Source organism: Onychostoma macrolepis, chromosome 22, assembly GCF_012432095.1.
Source record: "Onychostoma macrolepis isolate SWU-2019 chromosome 22, ASM1243209v1, whole genome shotgun sequence".
NCBI classification, from domain to species: Eukaryota; Metazoa; Chordata; class Actinopteri; order Cypriniformes; family Cyprinidae; genus Onychostoma; species Onychostoma macrolepis.
Window position 1 is genome coordinate 3,656,577 of NC_081176.1, and position 21,267 is coordinate 3,677,843.

At 36.1% G+C, this 21,267-nt stretch overlaps 1 protein-coding gene and 1 long non-coding RNA gene across 3 annotated transcripts; one reads left to right on the forward strand and one right to left on the reverse strand.

Moving 5' to 3' along the window:
• The first annotated feature begins 6,835 nt into the window (after nt 1–6,835).
• LOC131529699 (uncharacterized) lies at nt 6,836–19,159 on the forward strand. Of its 2 annotated transcripts, none has more exons than XM_058759527.1 (6): nt 6,836–7,181; nt 9,712–10,047; nt 10,279–10,617; nt 11,112–11,216; nt 15,442–15,467; nt 15,848–19,159. In XM_058759527.1, the coding sequence occupies exons 1-6, from the start codon at nt 7,151–7,153 to the stop codon at nt 15,989–15,991; spliced, it is 981 nt and encodes a 326-aa protein (XP_058615510.1). In that variant the 5' UTR covers nt 6,836–7,150; the 3' UTR covers nt 15,992–19,159. The 2 variants fall into 2 exon arrangements, with proteins under 2 accessions (XP_058615510.1, XP_058615509.1); XM_058759526.1 differs by having other exon boundaries at nt 6,836–7,062.
• LOC131529707 (uncharacterized) lies at nt 9,908–20,735 on the reverse strand. Its single transcript, XR_009268185.1, has 3 exons — nt 20,567–20,735; nt 11,104–11,201; nt 9,908–10,290 (listed from the first exon to the last, which is right to left on the reverse strand). It is a non-coding gene; the product is annotated as an uncharacterized LOC131529707 (long non-coding RNA).
• Between the last annotated feature and the right edge of the window lie 532 nt (nt 20,736–21,267).

The window sequence follows — 21,267 nt, forward strand, 5'->3', positions numbered from 1 at the left end:
TAATCAGACAGTCCCTCTAATGAACCACGCTGCCAATGGGACATCCTCTAAACCAGTGGTTCTCAACCGGTCACTTGCGGACACTCTCCCGGGGCGAGTAGACTACAGGATGGGAGGAAAAGAAACCTGGAAAAAAAAAATTTGCTAATTTTTTTTTATCACTAAACTACTGTCTACTATAAAGTTATAGTTTTGTATATACATAACTCCTGAATAAAAATTAAAATGTGTTTGGACTGATTTAAAAAAAAAGTGTTTTGAACATTTGATTGGTTTGTCGATAGTGAGCGCAAATGCAGGTGATAAGCGGTTTTATTAAACGAGTCATTGAGTCGTTCATTCAAACGATTCGTTCAAACGGCCGATTCATCAAGAATGAGACAGATGTTTGTGCATGGGTCATTGAATCTTTGACTCAACCGATTCGTTCAAAACACTGAATCATTCAAAACACGATTGAGTGTTGCTGTGAGATGCGCTATGCTGTGATCTTTTAGATTCATCGGATCTATTTTCGCTGCTAAAATAGACCAAAACAGTCATTATTTCGTCTAAAATGTAAGTGACTTAATATTATTAACTTGTTTGTTGAACTGTCATATGAAATCAGTTTCACATTTTCAATCGTGAGGTGATGGTAAATTAAGTGATGGTCAATTGTCAGCTCTCTTGGTCGTCAGGTCGTGTGATGTATGTTGCTGAACTGAAATTTAACTGCAGTATGTCAATTTAGTTTATTTGTGTGTGCTGCGCTCATAGACTTTAGAAAACGGCGCTCATTTGTTTGATTTCTCCTCGAGAAGCTGCGCAAGCCTCAAAAGTTTAAGGTCCTTGCACCCTGTCGTATTCGTTTTTTCATATTCGTCATTTCGTGGCTCTCAATTGTCAAAAACACCCCTCAAAATATTTGCTACGGATGCGAAAAATGCAGAAAATCTAACCATCCGAATTAATTTTTATGACGGACGGAAGTTTCAGAGGCTGCAAACGTATAAAACATGCCTAAGTCCCGACTGATTAGCCCCTGATACGTCTCTCAACATAGCCACACACACAGTTACATATTGCCTAAACTTTATTGAAAACACATAACAAAAATGGAGAAATTTCTTGTGAGGACCAACAAGCCAACCGACGCACCACCAGCTGCAAAAAAGCTTCAAAGGTACGATGAAGCATACCTGCAGTTTGGGTTTACAGTCACGGCTGATCTGAGACCTCAGTGTGTCGTGTGTGCCGAGGTGCTGGCAAACGACAGTATGAAGCCCTGCAAATTAAAAAGGCACCTCGAAACAAAGCATGCTGGCATTAAAAACAAACCGGCTGAATATTTTAAAAGAAAGCTTGATGGCCTCCATCAGCAACAGGCAACCATTTCAATGCACAGCACTGTGTCTAAACAGTGTTTGGAGGCATCGTATGTAGTGGCCAAAAGAATTGGTAAACCGCATACAATCGCTGAGACTCTCATTTTGCCGGCAGCGCAAGACATGTACAGAATAATGATAGGCAATAGTGCAGCAGCCAAACTCGGTGCAGTACCACTGTCCAATGACACCGTCGCTAGGAGAATTGTAGACATGTCCAATGATATCAGAGAGCAACTGATAGAGTTCATAAAAAAGAGTCCTTACTACGCGCTGCAGCTGGACGAATCCACTGATATTGCTGGGCAGGCACAGCTCCTCACCTATGTCAGGTATCTGCGGGACAAGGTGATTGAGGAGGATGTCCTGTTTTGCCGGCCTCTTCAGTCGCACACTACAGGAGAAGCCATTTTCAATGTCCTTGATATTTTTATCCGTGAAAATGGTTTGGCTTGGGACCGATGCATTGGCCTATGCACGGATGGTGCGCAGGCAATGACGGGGCGTGAGCGTGGCCTAGCTGCTCGCGTTCAGCAAGTAGCTCCACTTGTGAAATGGACACATTGCATGGTCCATCGCGAAGCACTAGCTGCTAAAAAAATGCCGGTTCTTTTTGACTCCGTGCTGAACCAATCAGTGAAAATGATAAATCTCATCAAATCACGGCCGCTAAACTCTCACTTGTTTGGGGTCCTCTGCCAGGAGATGGGGTCAGGGCACGAACAGCTGCTTCTGCACACTGAAGTTCGCTGGCTCTCCAGGGGCAGGTGTTACAGCGGTTGTATGAGCTGCGAGAGGAGGTGAAGTGGTTTTTGACAGAAATCAGATCAGATCTGGTGAAGCATCTGGATGACACTATGTGGCTTGCGTCTCTGTCCTATTTGGTCGATATATTTGACCGCTTGAACGGCCTCAACCTGTCTTTGCAAAGGCGGCGAAACTCATATTTTGCTCCTTGCAAGACAAAGTGCACGCCTTCACACAAAAACTAGACCTCTGGCATGGCTGCATCAGTCGAGGGAACTGCGACATGTTCCCCAGCCTTGCAGACTTTATCGCTGATGCAGGCACGTCACACGATTTCTCCTCCCTATTTCACTCAGCGTCTGAGCACCTGTCAGCAATGAGAAACCGATTTGCGACGTACTTTAAAGAGGATTATCGCTCTTTTGCGTGGGTTCGAGATCCGTTTGTGTGCACAGCAAACGAGCTATCAATTGATATGCAGGAACAGCTTATTGAGCTGAAGAGTGACAGTAGACTGAATGTACTCTTTAGCTCCTGCCCTCTTTCGTCATTCTGGGCAGCATTGATGCAGGAATATCCTGAACTCTGTGACGTTGCCTTGAAGATTCTCCTTCCTTTCGCGTCCACATATTTGTGTGAGGCAGGATTCTCAAAAATGACTGCACTCAAAACGAAATACCGCAATCATGCACAAATCGAGGATGATTTGAGGCTATGTTTATCAAACATTGAGCCAAGAATTGAAGATCTTTGCAAGGCAAAGCAGGCTCAGGTCTCACATTAACATCACCTACCTGCAAGCTTCTGTAAAAAATGCAGATGATGCCTACTATAAGGCCTAGTAATAATAACAATAATAAAGCATAAATTAATATCAGAGGTCTGGTGCCCATTCCCAATTATAGCAATAGCCTAGTAATGATAATAGGCCTATACTGATGATGATAATAATAATAATAACAACAGCAACAACAATAAAGCATGTAACCTCATATAATTATATAGCAATAGCCTAGTAATGATGATAGGCCTACTACTACTCATAATAATAATAATAATAATAATAATAATAATGATGTCTGCAAGCTCACATTAGAAGTATGGTGCTACTGCCAATTATAACAATAGCCTAGTAATGATAATAGGCCTACCTACCGCTACTGATGATAATAATAATAATAATAATAATGTGGGCCTAAAAATAATAGGGCTATCTATCTATCTATCTATCTATCTATCTATCTATCTATCTATCTATCTATCTATCTATCTATCTATCTATCTATCTATCTATCTATCTATCTATCTATCTATCTATCTATCTATCTATCTATGCAAGGTGGTGTGTGTGTGTGTGTGTGTGTGGGGGGTATATAAATTAATTATATACATTAATTTATACATTAATTTGAAGATTCAGTGTGAAAATATATTTATGATTCCAAATCTTTCCAAATGTTTTATGCAATAAACCATAATTACAGAATTTATTTATTATTTTTTTTGGTTTAATCAATTGACAGCACTATCTGAACCTAATCTATCTGTCTGCAAAAATAAAATATATATATATATATATATATATATATATATATGTAAATGTGTGTGTGTGTGTATATATATACACACACATTTACAATTTACTACAGTTAACTATGTGTAGCGTGACCCTGCTTTGTAGTGTTAGTGCAAACAGTTTTCCTGGTGTTAAACATGAGATATACTTCATATGATGTTTGTCAGGAGGAATGTTACAGCACACATGTTTACTTAAAGTTGATAAAACAAAAATGAACATATTTAAATGAAACAATTAAATTGTAACATTGAGTTTTCTCATCGGAAATTGTGAACAAATGTCTGTAATGTTTTATGAGGCGCTAATTAGTTTGTCTCACTGCCAAGTTCATTTTGTGTGATGGCTTTTCTTGTGAGGAGGGAGATGAAGACCATGTGGGACCCTGAGCTGACTAGTACCTTTAAAGCTGTTGCTCTAACATAAAACAAAAAAATTCATAAATATAAAATATAATGTATTTTAAAATATGAAACATTTAATAAATAATTCAAATTATTATTATTTTTTTAAATAATTGAATGTCTTAAAGTATTTTTACAAATAAAAAATAGCAGGCATAGTAGGCTTTTTATTTTTATATATATTTTTATTATTATTAATATTTTTTAAGATTATATTTAGTCTGTTTGGCTGTTTCTTGTTCCCTCCCTTTTTATTTGGCTTTAGTTTGATACAAGAAGCCTATATACTGTTTTATGGTGCTAAATTTCCTACACCTTTCTTATTTTATTTATTCTCAGGTTAGGTAAAGTAAGTCAAATCTGTCCTATCTCATAAGCATCTAAGTTCATACTTACAAAACAAGTCACAGAAGAAGACTTCTCCGTGGTCTGTTCTGGCTTAGCTATAAATTGTGTATTGTGTTATATAAATACAAGTCAGTTTATTATTACACTTCGTAAGCAGTGCAAATATTCTACAACTACTGTATATAAGTATTAAATAAAGTATAAATATGAAAACGTTCTTTGCTCAAGGCAATATCAGTTATGGTTCTGGTGCCGGAGAGCTCTTCAGGTGGTCTTGAAGCAGACTTCAGTCTCTTATAGACAGCAGGTGGATCCCAATGTCTTGTGACGTTACTGGAAATCCCCTCAGAAGTTATTTATAAAAGGCCTTGCATCTTCTCATTTTTCTTCTTCGGGATTCTTTGCTCTGAAACACACCAGCTGAGGTACTGTCCACCTTTTTTCTTCAACGCTCTTGCTAATACATATTTCATCTCTAGCTACTCTTGCTAATATATGCTATAAACATTTTCTCAATAAATGCTTAAAACAATTAATAAAACAATTAAAACACAGCATGTGTGGTGTTTTACTTAAACTAGTTTCTCAATAAAACAGTTACAACAACATGTGTGGTGTCTTCCTTAATAAACCATATATAGCTTATATATATATATATACATACAGTGGGTACGGAAAGTATTCAGACCCCCTTAAATTTTTCACTCTTTGTTATATTGCTGCCATTTGCTAAAATCATTTAAGTTAATTTTTTTTCCTCATGAACGTACACACAGCACCCCATATTGACAGAAAAACACAGAATTGTTGACATTTTTGCAGATTAAAAAAAAAAAAAGAAAAACTGAAATATCACATGGTCCTAAGTATTCAGACCCTTTGCTCAGTATTTAGTAGAAGCACCCTTTTGATCTAATACAGCCATGAGTCTTTTTGGGAAAGATGCAACAAGTTTTTCACACCTGGATTTGGGGATCCTCTGCCATTCCTCCTTGCAGATCCTCTCCCGTTCTGTCAGGTTGGATGGTAAACGTTGGTGGACAGCCATTTTTAGGTCTCTCCAGAGATGCTCAATTGGGTTTAAGTCAGGGCTCTGGCTGGGCCATTCAAGAACAGTCACGGAGTTGTTGTGAAGCCACTCCTTCGTTATTTTAGCTGTGTGCTTAGGGTCATTGTCTTGTTGGAAGGTAAACCTTCGGCCCAGTCTGAGGTCCTGAGCACTCTGGAGAAGGTTTTCGTCCAGGATATCCCTGTACTTGGCCGCATTCATCTTTCCCTCGATTGCAACCAGTCGTCCTGTCCCTGCAGCTGAAAAACACCCCCACAGCATGATGCTGCCACCACCATGCTTCACTGTTGGGACTGTATTGGACAGGTGATGAGCAGTGCCTGGTTTTCTCCACACATACCGCTTAGAATTAAGGCCAAAAAGTTCTATCTTGGTCTCATCAGACCAGAGAATCTTATTCAGGTGTTTTTTAGCAAACATCATGCGGGCTTTCATGTGTCTTGCACTGAGGAGAGGCGTCCGTCGGGCCACTCTGCCATAAAGCCCCGACTGATGGAGGGCTGCAGTGATGGTTGACTTTCTACAACTTTCTCCCATCTCCCGACTGCATCTCTGGAGCTCAGCCACAGTGATCTTTGGGTTCTTCTTTACCTCTCTCACCAAGGCTCTTCTCCCCCAATAGCTCAGTTTGGCCGGACGGCCAGCTCTAGGAAGGGTTCTGGTCGTCCCAAACGTCTTCCATTTAAGGATTATGGGGGCCACTGTGCTCTTAGGAACCTTAAGTGCAGCAGAAATGTTTTTGTAACCTTGGCCAGATCTGTGCCTTGCCACAATTCTGTCTCTGAGCTCTTCAGGCAGTTCCTTTGACCTCATGATTTACTCTGACATGCACTGTGAGCTGTAAGGTCTTATATAGACAGGTGTGTGGCTTTCCTAATCAAGTCCAATCAGTATAATCAAACACAGCTGGACTCAAATGAAGGTGTAGAACCATCTCAAGCATGATCAGAAGAAATGGACAGCACCTGAGTTTTAATAAATCTGCAAAAACGTCAACAATTCTGTGTTTTTCTGTCAATATGGGGTGCTGTGTGTACATTAATGAGGAAAAAAAAAAGAAGAACTTATATGATTTTAGCAAATGGCTGCAATATAACAAAGAGTGAAAAATTTAAGGGGGTCTGAATACTTTCTGTACCCACTGTATATATATATATATATATTTTTTTTTTTATTTTTTATTTTTTTTTATTATTATTATTTTTATTTTATTTATTTTTTTTCTCCACAAGAGGGTGGATATTTAAGTTAATCAGCTTTCACAGAGTTAATCAGTCAGAGTGAATGGCTGACTGAGTATTTAGTTGTTGTTTTTTTCCCTCAACGTCAATGCCTTACACTCCATCCCAGTAGATGGCGGTATGCACCTTAAGCTGGTCCATTACAGGTCAGAGAAGAAGACGAACTTGAATGACTGACTGAATGAATGAAATCGAAACTAAATCCGTTTTTTAAATATTATTATTTTTAACTTGTTAAACAAATAAATAAAAATAAAAATGAAGCTCCGATCTACTTTTATCTCAGCGTTCTTGTTTTTACTCGCACACGGTAAGATATTTTATGTTACAATCTCTGTTCTTGTCAGCTACAGTTTAAACAAAGAGCGCTCAAAGATACACGTGGCACTGGCAGCCCTATGGACATGATTACAATCTATGCTTCATACAGTGAGTAAATGAAGTCTATTAAAACTAAATCATTACACAAATGTTGAAATCTATTAAATCGTTATATAAACTGATAAGTGGCTACATTGGATGCAATTTGAGTCGCTTTGAATAAAAGCTTCTGCCAAATAAATAATAGCCTACAAATGAACATAAAACCAAAAGTTACTATGTTTTCAAAGTACCAATATTTAAAAATAAAATCAATATTTTGTAATTAGCACCATTTCCTTAAGTGTTTTCATGGAATATGCTAGTTTATAATATTCGTAATGGGAAATATTATTTATTGTGATTTTGTGAAAATACTTGGCTGTACGGACGCACAAATATATTCGGGGAAAGCAGCTAATATGTGAAGTAAGCCTGATGGGTGACTGTGAAGGCAAAATAAATCAATGATGAGCTTATGCTGTTTGTTTCATGAGTTACTTTATGAATGTCTCTCACCCTTGGGATCTTCAGAAATCATTTATCTTGGCGCGGTAGTCGGTGTTACCAGTATTAAGGTCTGTTGACACCAAGAGCGATAACGATAATATAAATACAGTGAACAATACATATATCTTTATTGTAATCTCGCGCGCTGCAGTTTCCACATACTGAAAGTGACCTGCTACTGCTTACGTGTCGCAAAGACACCAAAGAAAAAACAGATGATTTGGGGAACATGAGATCCTTCAAAGACGAGAGGAGTTGGAATCCGTCACTCTGTTTACACAGTTATTGTCTTTTAAAGATAAATATTATTCATACTTGTGTACGAGTCAGTTTCAGTTTTTGTTGTTCTTGTTGCATTTACACGACTTTAACCAGTAGATGTCCTCAGCACGTTTCGAGTAAACCAGGGGTCTCCAACCTTGTTTCATTCGGAGCTACTTTTTAAAAATGAAAGCGGCTGAGAGCAACCAATGTTACACACAATACTTAAAGCTCTTAAATATCAATCCAAACTGTTATACACGGCGTTGTTATGGAGATATAACAATAAAAAGTACTGATACACACACTGAAATCATTTTACCAAGTTTTATGACAAAAGCCAACAAATGAATGAAAATGAAAGTGAAGTGATGTGTGGCCAAGTATGGTGATCCATACTTGGAATTTGTGCTCTGAATTTAACCCATCCAAGTGCACACACACAGTAGTGAACACACACCCGGAGCAGTGGGCAGCCATATTGCTGCGGCACCCGGAGAACAGTTCGGTGCCTTGCTCAAGGGTCTCACCTCAGTCATAGCCTGCGTCCCAATGTGCATACTATCCATCCTAAATTCTATGTGATATTAGTGATTTTACTATTTAGGGCATGGTGGATAGTATGCACATTGGGACGCAGGGATAGTATCGAAGGTGGAAGAGAGTGCTGGTTATTCACTCCCCCCACCTACAATTCCTGCTGGACCTGAGAATAAAAAATTAAATAAATTAAATAAAATTAGCAGCAGTATGCAGTTTTTGTTTGCATAAACAGTGAAATAAAAACATTATAAATGATGGCCGGATTTTAAACTAACAAAACATATTTATAACATGTTATCTACTGACATATACTACATGTTCAAATAAATTTTAGACCATTTATAAAATAAAATAACATTTCAGCCTTTAAATCTTTTTTAATTTATTTTTATTTTAAATATTTATTATTATTATTATTTTTTTTTATAAAAGGATGAGTCAGAATGATGAATAAAAATAATAAATATATATATATATATATATATATATATATATATATATATATATATATATATATATATATATTATTTTTTATTTTTATTTTTATTTTTATTTTTTTTTATTCAGATGTGTTGAGATTTTAGAATGCACATTAGCGTATGTGGAACTGTTTATAAACAGTTCCACATACGCTAATGTGCATTCTAAAAATCTCAACACTTCTGATATCAAGGTAGCCTATTTTCCATCGACCGGTTAATATTTACAACAAAAATTTGGTTCAATTTTCACATTGATCTGAACAAAAATATGGCAGACCGACTGAGTGAATTTGTAAATACACAGTTTGACAGCAGATGGTGCTTATGAACAGCAGAACAGAGCTGTTTCCACGGTAATGTCGCTCTGAGGAGAATGTCTTGCGTGTTAACCAGGAACATACTCTGTGTTGAATGAACTCACTCTCAGGCACGTTTTTGGAACCAACATACCTCAAGTAATCAAGGTTTGGGTTAATCAACAGAGAGTTCAGGGTTTAGCAGATGGTAAGTTAACCTTGCTTTCTGGAATACACACCTGAAGCAGCCAATCAAGCTCCTCAAGATTGCTTGAAAATACACAGGCAGGTGTGCTGAAGCAGGTTGAAAATTAACTTTGCAGGATAGTGGGTCCCAAAAATATATATCTGTTTTAGTTCTGTCTTACTGTTGTGCAAAAACAGTTTGTCACACATTTATACATTTATATACCGGTTGAAGATTTATTCACCGTGACATCCCTATTTCATTGTACTCTCCTGATGAATAATTTTGTTTGGTTTATAATTAACTAATTTCTTCTCCAGGTGTTTACAGTGTTGGTACTGATGGACTGTCAGCATTTGTGATGGATGGAGATTCAGTCGCTCTACACACTGATGTTGAAACAAAACAACAAGAAGATATAAAATGGTATTTTAATGACAATAGAATTGCTCAAATCACTGGAGATCTCAGTTATATCTGTACAGATGTTCAGTGTAATGGTGGTAATGAGAGTTTCGAGGACAGACTAGAGCTGGACAGTAAAACTGGAACTCTTACAATCACAGACATCAGAACCACAGACGCTGGACTTTATGAATTAAAGATCATCAGCATCAGATACAGCAGCGAAAATACCTTCATTGTTACTGTTCATGGTGAGTCATTTAATGAATTTAATGAATAAATCTTTTTAAAAGCAGGTTTAGATCACATAATTAATGTTATCCTTTCTGTTTGAATGAGGAATTAATGTAAAATAAGTTTATAAAATGTATGCAAAACAGAGATATGTGTTGCTTTTCAAAGAGCATGATTAATCACTTTCAGATCCAGAGTTTGTTTTATGTTTTGGCATGAAGATCCTTCAGTCAGCTGGTTTGTTTCAGGTGTTCCTGCTGCTGAACGAGATGAAATGAAGAGAAAGTCAGTGAATGAGGGAGAATCTGTCACTTTAGATCCTGGTGTAATAAAAAACCCAAATGATTTGATGACGTGGCATTTTAATGACATTTGCATCGCTGAACTCAGTGAAGAACCCAGAATGAATTGTACAGATGTTCAGTGTATAAATGGCACTGAGAGATTCAGAAACAGACTGAAGCTGGATCATCAGACTGGATCTCTGACCATCACAAACATCACAATCACAGACTCTGGACTTTATAAACTACAGATCAGCAGCAGCAGATTCAGCATCACAAGGAGCTTCAGTGTTACTGTCACTGGTGTGTATCATTTAGTTTATTTCCCTTGATCAATCTTAAAATAGTTCAAACATTTTATTTTTATTTTTTTTTCATTCAATAATTTTTCTTCATTGTTTCATTGTGTTTGAAAAAGTGAGCTTTGACTCAGGTATCAAGTAGGGTTTCAAAGAAACTTTACAAAAAACAAAAAAACGCTGAAAAATTTCCACAATTTCTGGAATGTTTCTGAAATTTACCAGAAATGTTTCACGTCTTTGCAACCCTAGTTTTAAACTACTGTTTAGATCATCACCTTCACATCAAGTGATTGCAATTTTCTTCTGACAGCTCAAATGATGTGATGCTATTTTAGGTGCTGTTCTTCAAAAACACACTAGAACTCACCACTTATCAGTTAAAGCAATATCATGCAGCTGATGACTAAAGCAGAAAAGTGTAACAACTTGAAAAAAACATTTGTAAAATGGATTATAATTTGCTCTCTATTAATAATGACTTATTTACTCGTTCAGTTTCAGGTCTGTCTTCAGGTAAAATACCAGGAATATGTACTGCTGCTGCTGCTGCTGCTGCTGTTGGTGTCCTGCTGTTCATGGCTGCATCTGTAAAAAGGAAAGGTGAGTATTACATTAGTGATGGGAAGTCTGATTTTTATTTTTTTTTCTCTGTGAACTGGTTCTTTCAGACTGTTTGTTTCAAAAACTCGTTTCAAAAAGTGATTCAGTTTACTAACTGATCATTTTTGTGCCCCAATTTGGGTAATTTAATACCCAATCTGTCACAGTCTGATACTTGTATTTTCGTAGGTGCACACTTAAAGTACTTTGTAGTTATTATAATCAATGTCCCCCTCGGTTGAAGTCATTGGTTCTAATAAATTTTATTTATTATACTTTCTGCTGTTCATCATATATTAGTGCTGTCAAATGATTAATCGCATCCAAAATAAAAGTTTTTGTTTACATATGTGTGTACTGTGTATATTTATTATGTATTTATGCCATGGTCTGTCTGAATACTGGATTCTGATTGGCTGGCAGGTGTTGATTAAATTCGTTGAACTGCACAGGTAGTTCCAGGTCAGTTTAATCACGTTCTATATTAATGCGCTTCCTATAAACATTGGTAACCATAGTAACATACAGTTACAGTTGAATATTAATACAGACGAAAATAATCGTCATTTTTATCGTTCCGGTCAAATATTATTAACATCTTTAATATGTGAATGCTGGTAAATGACCATGGCATAAACGGGATAATCAACAGCTAGCCGTTGATTATCCCTTACATATAAATACACACACATGCATGTATATATTTTAAGAAAGATTTTATGTTTAAACGTGTCGTGTCTCGCTGTGATAGACTGTTGATTCTAGGAGATTTTAATATTCACCTCTGCTGTCCATCCAAACCCCTGGTGAAAGAGTTTTTACACCTTATTGATTCCTTGAATCTGTCACAATTTGTGTCTAGCCCTACTCACAATTTGGGACACACATTGGATCTGGTGTTGTCTTATGGCTTCCCAATAACAAATCTGAGAGTAATTGATGCTGCCTTTTCAGACCATTTGCCAATTGTGTTTGAATCTGTCTGTGTTTCCACCACCCCTACTTGCCCTCAGTCTGTAAACTACTCTCGTTTTATTCAACCATTCACTGCCAGTTTATTTTCAGAGCACTATCTAGCAAACTTTGCAGATGCCGCCTTTTTCGACAAATTAAATACAGAAGAGATGTTGGAGGTTTTTACTAATTCCTGCTCCATTTCTATTGACTCTGTTGCTCCCCTTAAGCCAAGGAAAGTGAAGAGAAACAACATTACTCAGCCTTGGTTAAATGCTAACACCCGTGCTCTCAGACAGGAGTGTCGTAAGGTAGAGCGAAAATGGAAAAGGGACAAACTCCAAGTTTCATATCAGTGTCTAAGAGCATGCTTAGCTAGTTACCAAAAATCAGCCAAAGAGGCTAAGTCTGAATTTCTTTCTAAACTTATTACTGAAAATGTGAACCGGCCGAGGATGCTGTTTAAGACTTTTGATTTGGTACTAAATCCCGTACCTGCCCCGTCTCTTGATCCGTCTTGGGAGACCTGTGAGAACTTTTTAAAATTTTTTGACAATAAAGTACAGGATATCAGAGCTTCTATTAAGCCATCAATACTTGATCCTCCATTGAGCTGTTCACCTACAGAGTTGTTAACCTGTTTTCACCCCATTTCCTCTGTACAGCTAGCTGGTATTGTTTCTAAGGTTAAATTGTCCACCTGTGAGTCTGATGTCATTCCCTACTTAAGGAAGTGTTTGCAACCTTGAGTCCGGCTGTAACAGCTATTATTAATAACTCTTTGGAAAGTGGAGTTGTACCGGCTAGTTTTAAACATGCTATAGTTCATCCTCTGCTAAAGAAACCTCATCTTGACCATTCTATTTTCAGTAATTTCAGGCCTATTTCAAAATTACCTTTTATCTCAAAACTGTTAGAGAGAGTTGTCTACAGTCAGTTGGATTCCTACATTAGTATGTCCAATGTTCTAGACACTTTCCAGTCGGGTTTTAGATCACTACACAGCACTGAAACGGCATTGTTGAAAGTCAGCAATGACCTTCTGCAAGTTCTTGACACTGGTTCTTATGCGGTACTTGTTTTGTTGGATCTTAGTGCGGCATTCGACACAATCGATCATAGTATTCTGTTACAGCGGCTGGAAAAGTTGGTGGGTATTCAGGGTGTCGCTCTGCAGTGGTTGGCCTCTTATCTTAAAGATAGAACCTTCTCAGTGAGTATTGTGAAGTTTTCTTCTTCATTGGCTCCTTTGTCATGTGGCGTGCCCCAAGGTTCCATCTTAGGCCCTCTACTTTTTTCATTATACATGCTTCCTTTGGGTGCCATTTTTAAGAAATATAAAATCTCCTACCACTGTTATGCTGACGATACACAGTTTTATCTTCCAGCAAAAACTGACGGCGGTGGCTTTGGATGTGCTGTACGATTGTCTTGAGGAGATAAAAGGCAGCCATGTCACCCTGTAGCCCAAGACTGGTTACTCACTGAAGCTAAGCAGGGTTGAGCCTGGTCAGTATCTGGATGGGAGACCTCCTGAGAAAACTAGGTTGCTGCTGGAAGAGGTGCTAGTGAGACCAGCAGGGGGTGCTCACCCTGTGGTCCGTGTGGGTCCTAGTGCCCCAGTATAGTGACGGGGACACTATACTGTAAAAAGCACCGTCCTTCGGATGAGACGTTAAACCGAGGTCCTGACTCTCTGTGGTCATTAAAAATCCCAGGATGTCTTTCGAAAAGAGTAGAGGTGTGACCTCGGCATCCTGGCCACCCGCCCATTGGCCTCTGACCATCATGGCCTCCTAACAATCCCCATATCTGCTGATTGGCTTCATCACTCTGTCTCCTCTCCACCAGTAAGCTGGTGTGTGGTGGGCGTTCTGGCGCACTATGGCTGCTGTCGCATCATCCAGGTGGATGCTGCACACTGGTGGTGGATGAGGATACCCCCCACACTGTAAAGTGCTTTGAGTGCCTAGAAAAGCGCTATAGAAATGTAAGGAATTAAAAGGTTGGATGGCTGATAATTTTCTACAGTTAAACGAAAGCAAAAGTGAAATTTTGATTTTAGGTCACTCTAGAACTTCATCCGATTTTAATTTAGGGTCCCTTTCCGCTAGTGTTCAGCCTTATGTAAGAAATCTTGGGGTTACATTTGATTCGTTTCTCAACTTCGATAAACAAATTAGCACAGTGGTAAAGGGCAGCTTTTTCCATCTGAGATCCATTGCTAAGTTGAAACAGTTGTTGCCTCATAAAGACTTGGAGACTGTAATACATGCTTTCATAACATCTCGCCTGGATTACTGTAATTCCCTTTATTGTGGACTGCCTCAAACGGCGATTTCTCGTTTACAAATCGTCCAGAATGCTGCAGCAAGGCTTCTTACTGGAACAAGAAAGAAGGATCACATTTCTCCTATCTTAGCATCTTTGCACTGGCTTCCTGTAAAGTTCAGAATCGATTTTAAAATAGCTGTTTTTGTGTACAAGGCGTTAGCTGGCCTTGCACCAAAATATATCAGTGACCTTCTGTTGGATTACTCTCCTCAAAGAGCTCTTAGGTCCAGTAATCAGTTTCTCTTAACGGTCCCTCGTTGTCGCTGTAAAATCAAGGGTGGCCGGGCTTTTTCAGCTACTGCCCCGAAACTCTGGAATAGTCTGCCTGTAAATGTGAGACTCGCTTCTTCACTAGCTAGTTTTAAGTCTGCTCTCAAATCTTATTTGTTCTCCCTGGCTTTTGAATAATGCCTACTTAAGGCTCTGTTGCCAATTTGGCTTAGATTCTGTTTTATGTTTTTAATTTTCATGTTTTTTATTTTTATTTTTATTTTTTATATACTGTATTTGCTGTATTGTATATGTTTCTGTTGTACAGCACTTTGGTGCAACTCTGTTGCTTTTAAACGTGCTATAGAAATAAACTTTGACTTGACTTGACTTTGACTTAAACATTTAAAATATTTCTATATAATATCAATTATATTAATATAAATATATACATGGAAATACGTGGAAATATTTTCAAAATATATACTGTATGTGTGTGTGTGTGTGTGTGTGTATATATATATATATATATATATATATATATATATATATATATATATATATATATATATATATATGTATGTATGTACACAGTACACACACACATATATTATGTAAACAAAACTTTTATTTTGGATGCGATTAATCGTTTGACAGCACAAATCTACGATTACTCTGATTAACCAAAGTAATGTGTGTTTAATTGAGTTTATTGTTGTTCAAACAGACACCAGGACGCAGCACAGTAATCAGGTAAGATACTATGAACACTGAATCTGTTCTTACTGTTTTACTTCATAATAAGCAATGGTGTGGATACTTTTTCATTATTATATAATTCCAAAAGTTGATTTAATTATATTATTATGAGAATTATATTGAATATTTAGTTTTGTTATCTTTTGAAAAAAGTGCAAGGGTGCCAATATTTTTGGCAACAACTGTATATTACTGCAGAACAGAAGATGAGCGTGTAATGCAGTTTATCAGATTCACTAATATTTAGGAAAAGAACACGTTATGTTCTGCAAACATAAAAAGAAATACACTTACAGTTCCTAGTCTATTTTTGTGTAAGTGAATCATTAGTCCTGTTCATGTCTTTTACCTTCTGTGAATCTGTTTTCTTACAGGCGAATGGTGGGAGTGGGATTCCACTGATGGATGATGCTAATGAGAGGTCCTCTAATCACACTGATGCTCGTGTGAAGAACACTATCAATAGCTCGTCCTCTAATCACATTCAGATTGAGCCTGTGGCTGCCAGTGAGATTTAACATTTATAATTATTTTGATACTTTTGTGGGAAGTGAAGAGAGGTTAGAGAACGGAGAGATTTTTGTTTTCTTTCCAATCCTCTCTTAATCGTAAGACGGTCCCTCATTGCTCAGAGAACTAGTTTCTTTCTTTCTTTCTTTATTTTAAATAGTGTCATCATACCAAGATTTTAGGAGTCACTACCAATACCAAGTGAAATTTCACCTCAACTTTAGTTTCAACAACACACCAAGAACTAGTATGAATATTAAGTTATATGAACTTTATGAAACGGTGAGTTTTTGACATTTTTCTGTATGTAGAACTTTGTTGAAGCTGCTGAAGTGACTCACACAGGAACATAATTTGGTAACACTTTATAATAACTGCACACTATGAATCATTAGTTAATCATTAGTAAATAGTCAATTAATTATTTATAAAGCATTGTTACAACATTAATAGGCATTAGTAAGCAGTTTATAAAAACAGCTATAAATGTTTTGGTCTTGAGCATATCTATAATGTTTAATAATTGTATTTTCATACTTTATTAATGATCAATTTATCATTTCTAAATTATTACGTTATTTACAAACCAGTTATTTAGGAGTTGTCAGTGGTTCATAAGATCATTTAGAAAGTGTAAGTAAATGATTAATAAACTATTTAAATGTACATTTATAAATCTTATTATTTAGACACATGATAATAGTTGCTCAGTGTTAATAAATGCTTTATTAACACATATTCCTGCTGTAATTCATGATTAAGTCAGGTAGGCCTAGTTATAAAACATTTAGTAGTTGCCAGCCATCTATTTATGTGATCTAAAGTGAGGACTATTCATACCTCATAAAGCATTTACAAAGGAGGTTTAAAGGCTCATTTATCTTCCAAACAGACAAGTTAAACAAACACAACACAGAGGGATACAGAACACAGAAATATTTTTTCAAGATGCAAAAATGAAACTGTACAACTAAAAAGAAAAATTAAAGTGTACAGTTGGAAAATTTCCTTTTTTTTTTTTCATCTTGAAATAAATATTTTTGAGTTCTGTATCCCTGTGTTGTGTTTGTTTATTTTTTTTTCTGTTAGGAAGATAACTGAGCCTTTAAATCTCCTTTGTAATAGATATGCTTATAAATCAAGAACAAGGTATTTATAGCTGTATTTATAAACTGCTTGCTAATGACTATTAATGTTGGGACAATGCTTTATAACGGATGAACTGACTATTTACTAATGCTTACCTAATGATTCATAGTGTGTTACCCATAATTTTTGTTTCTTGTTGTCAAAAATATTGATACGTCAATGCATATTGATACAAAAATATTTTAATTGATACAATATCGCATTTCCCGTTCACACCAGGAGTTTTAATCTGTATCTTCTATCCACTTTCAACCACTTCTGTCCTGATTTCTTTTGAGGGGAGGGTCTGTGGGCCAGTGTATGTGGGCCTTTTCTGAACCTTCGATCTAAAATCAGCGATACTCATCTCATTCGGTCCTGTTGAAGCGTTCTGTTACGGCCCACCACAATCTAATCTAGAACTCAGTACTTGTGCATTGTTTACTGCCCTGATGACACACGTACATCACAGAGACATCTATTTGATGTCTGTTTTTACATCTGCAAGACTTGAACGAATAGATATGTCACATTATGTCAAAATACCCGTCTTGGCGAGCATCCTCGTAAACAGTCTGTTACGTCGCAAACATCAAGAAAGCACCTGTATCATTATTATAGATCCACTCAGTCTTAAAGTGACAGCTGTGTCATTAATGTAATTTAAACAAACAAAAGACAGAGTAAAAGTCATTGTTAGACCTGACTGAAGAACTTCAAGCACTGGTTTTATTTTGTATGTTTGTTCTATTGTATTTATTTGTGCCATTGGTTGTGATTTGTTTGGGTTTTTATTTTATTACTTGACCTCACTTGAGTTGTGTTTGATACCATTTGATAATGTTTGAACTTTGAATGAAGCTAGTAGCTTTTTCTGTAACATTGGCATTGAGCCATGCTTGAGGGTTTAACTCAAATGGCAAATGAAGACATACAGTACAGTAACTACAGAAAACTAATACAATAATACAGTAAACTAAAATAATATAATTATGAAATAATTATTTTCATTTTAAAGTTCAGTTGTATTACAACATATTGTATTTCTGTCTTAGGAATAATAATAATAATGATATCATATTCAAATTGTTTGTCTTCCTAAAATGTGATATGGACTGAGACACTATCAAACTAACAAAAAGTGCACCAGACTGACTTGCATAGTTGCAAGTTTTCAATGACAAAAACGTCTTGCTTCGATTTCAGAAGTGTAGTTATAGTGTAGTTTAAAAAACTACACTATAAGACCTATAAATGCCTTGACATACCAGTTATTTTGTCCCATTTGAGGACATTCACTTATAGGTGCTAGCATTGGCTGTTTACGTTTACATGTCGCCCAGATGGGCGCACAGCTGCAACAGAAGAGATGCCGAAAAACTGATGCTGCAAGTGTTGTTAATTGATATTGTTGACGTTAATACATAAGACTGATATTATGTTGTTAATGTAAAGCGTTTTTTTTTTTTACTGTACTTATCCAACATCTTACCAAGCAAGCTGCCATTAAAATTAACCATCTTTATACAATAACACCAACCAGAGTTAACCAGCTTGAAAAGAAAACATTTCACTGAGAGTGTTTATTATGTTTCATGCCTGTATACATAAATGCTGCGGGTTCTGTGTGAATGATGAAATAGCATGTGAAATACCCAATGCCTTATTCCTCAGGAAAAGTGCTACAGCACGATTTCCACATGATACAACAATAGCAAAGTCATTTTTTTTATAGTCTTCATGCATTTGCATATATTTGTTGAAATGTGAAAAAACAAAAAAAAACAAAACAAGAATCTCAGTGAAACTTTGTGAACAAAACATTTGTGATTATTATGAAGTGGTGCTGATCAGATTCTTTTTTTTTTTTTGTAATGACTATTTTATTATTTTTTGTGTGTACTGTACTATCCTCTCACAGAGCCTTTGCTTCTGATTTTATATATTTGTATTTTTTAATAATTTAACTTTTTGTACATTTTTATACGTTTTATACGATTTTTGTGTTTTTTCTGTAAGAAATGACATTAAAACATCCGATTGACTCATAACAAGTGAAATCTGTGAGTTTGTTATTATTATTTATTTATTTATTTTTTCTCAGAAAAGTATTCAGAAATAACTGAAATAAGTTACACTGAGTTATTAGAGCAATCGTTGTGTGTGTCTGTACATTCTGGAATGTAATTTCAAATTTGATGGATTGAAACATTCACCTTTAAAGGTTTTAGGTTTTTACTCTGTCAGCTTCTGGTTTTGACACTAGAGTACATTCCAGCGGTATATTATGCACTGCTTGTATTCAGGGCCGCTGCTGGCCAAATGGGTGCCCTAAGCAGGATTGTATTGTTGTGCCCCCTCCCCCAAATATTATGGAAGTAAACAAAAATACCTACTATAGGGGTCAAAATAGAACTTTAATCAAATATAAAAGTAAATAAATTGTAATTAAATTGTATTATTTAAAATTACAATTAATCTATATGTCATCTATAGCAGTGGTTCCCAACCACGATCCAGGAGGCCCCATTGGCTGGCACGGCCGCTGCTGGCCAAATGGGTGCCCTAAGCAGAATTGTATTGTTGTGCCCCCTCCGTCAAATATTATGGAAGTAATAATAATAATAAACACATATAGGGTTTAAAATAGAACTTTAAAATATAATAGTAAACAAATAAATAGTAATTAAATTATATTATTTACAAATTACAAATACAACTGTAGCTTTAGACAGTTACATATGGCTGGCTACGATTTTATTAATACAGTTGTTTGATTGATTTTATAGTCTCAAGCATTCAGAAATCACGCAAAAGAAAATTAAGCAGTTTTACTATGATAAAACCATGGTTCATTTTTGTGATGTCAACATGTTTTTGTTGAAGAAATTATAGAGGCTGTAGCATTTCTATCGCAAAAAGGTGGCCAAAAATGAAAGATTAAGTGGAAGTTTGAATTAGCCTAAATGTTTGGTCATTATTAAACAAGGATTTGACCGTCCTGTAACTGTAACAGCACAAATTACCATGCCTTTGGCGCCCTTTACAAGCATTTGTAATGTACATAAATGGTTTATTTTGTATTGCATTATGTAATTTAACAGTGTTATTCAATGAAACCATATAATTATTAACCAATTGCCTCATTGTTTTTATATAATGCATTTTTAAGTAATTTTAAAGGCTTTTGCTGGCTTAGGTTTGTTTTTATAACCACAAAAAATATTATCCTAATTGTAAACTATTATTTGAAGTAACATATGTGGTTACCATGGCTACAAGAAAAAATGTTTTTTGGTTTTATTCGTAGTAAATCCATGGCTATTTTTTGTAAGGGAACATGGAAACTCAAGAGAGAATATTAGATGCCTTGGTTGTGGTTAAATTATTGCCGACATTAAAACACGTTATTAACGTCAACAGCCAAAAAAAGTTTCACAAGATTAAGAAACTACCTGAAAGTAATGCACAGGCTTCATCTTTTGTTATTTTTCTTTTCTTGACGCTGAATTGCTGATGTCTTTTCCCGGGTATAGTTGTCCATCAATTATGATCATTTGCAGTCAGCAAACATAAGGTGCGAGCGGTCGCGAGAGCAGATGCGGGAATGGCGCGTCACGTGTGCTTAGCCTGCTGCCTACTGTGTTCACCGTAAAATGCATTTTTTTGTAATGATATACATAAATGAAAATCTAAACATGAACGTGTATATATATATATATATATATAATGTTAATTTTAATATTAATATAGAACAAAAGTTTTTTGTTTTTTTTCTTTTCGAGTACCTGGGATGGTGCCCCCTTGCAGTGGCGGTTCTACATTGAATTACTCTCTGGGCGAGACCCCCTCTGAGCGGGAACCATTTTTTTATTAGCCATTTCACACAATTCAGAAAAAAACAAAAACGTGCAAATTATAGATCATAGGTTTGTTTTTATAACCACAAAAATATTATCTTAATACTTTGTATTATTTGAAGTAACAAAACCATGGTTAATTTGCGGTTCCCATGGCTACAAGAACCATGATTTTTTTATTTTTTTATTTTTATTCGTGTTAAAACCATGGCTAACTTTTGTAAGTGAACATGGAAACGCTGAGAGAATATTAGATGCGTTGGTGGTGGTGAAATTATTACCGATATTAAAACACG

What these genes read in the sequence shown, in the direction of transcription:
- LOC131529699 (XM_058759526.1), top strand. Translation starts at nt 7,011, where the DNA reads ATGAAGCTCCGATCTACTTTTATCTCAGCGTTCTTGTTTTTACTCGCA. An exon ending in TGCATCTGTAAAAAGGAAAG is followed by an intron (nt 11,217 to 15,441) that starts GTGAGTATTACA and finishes TTGTTCAAACAG; the next exon opens with ACACCAGGACGCAGCACAGT. An exon ending in GGACGCAGCACAGTAATCAG is followed by an intron (nt 15,468 to 15,847) that starts GTAAGATACTAT and finishes GTTTTCTTACAG; the next exon opens with GCGAATGGTGGGAGTGGGAT.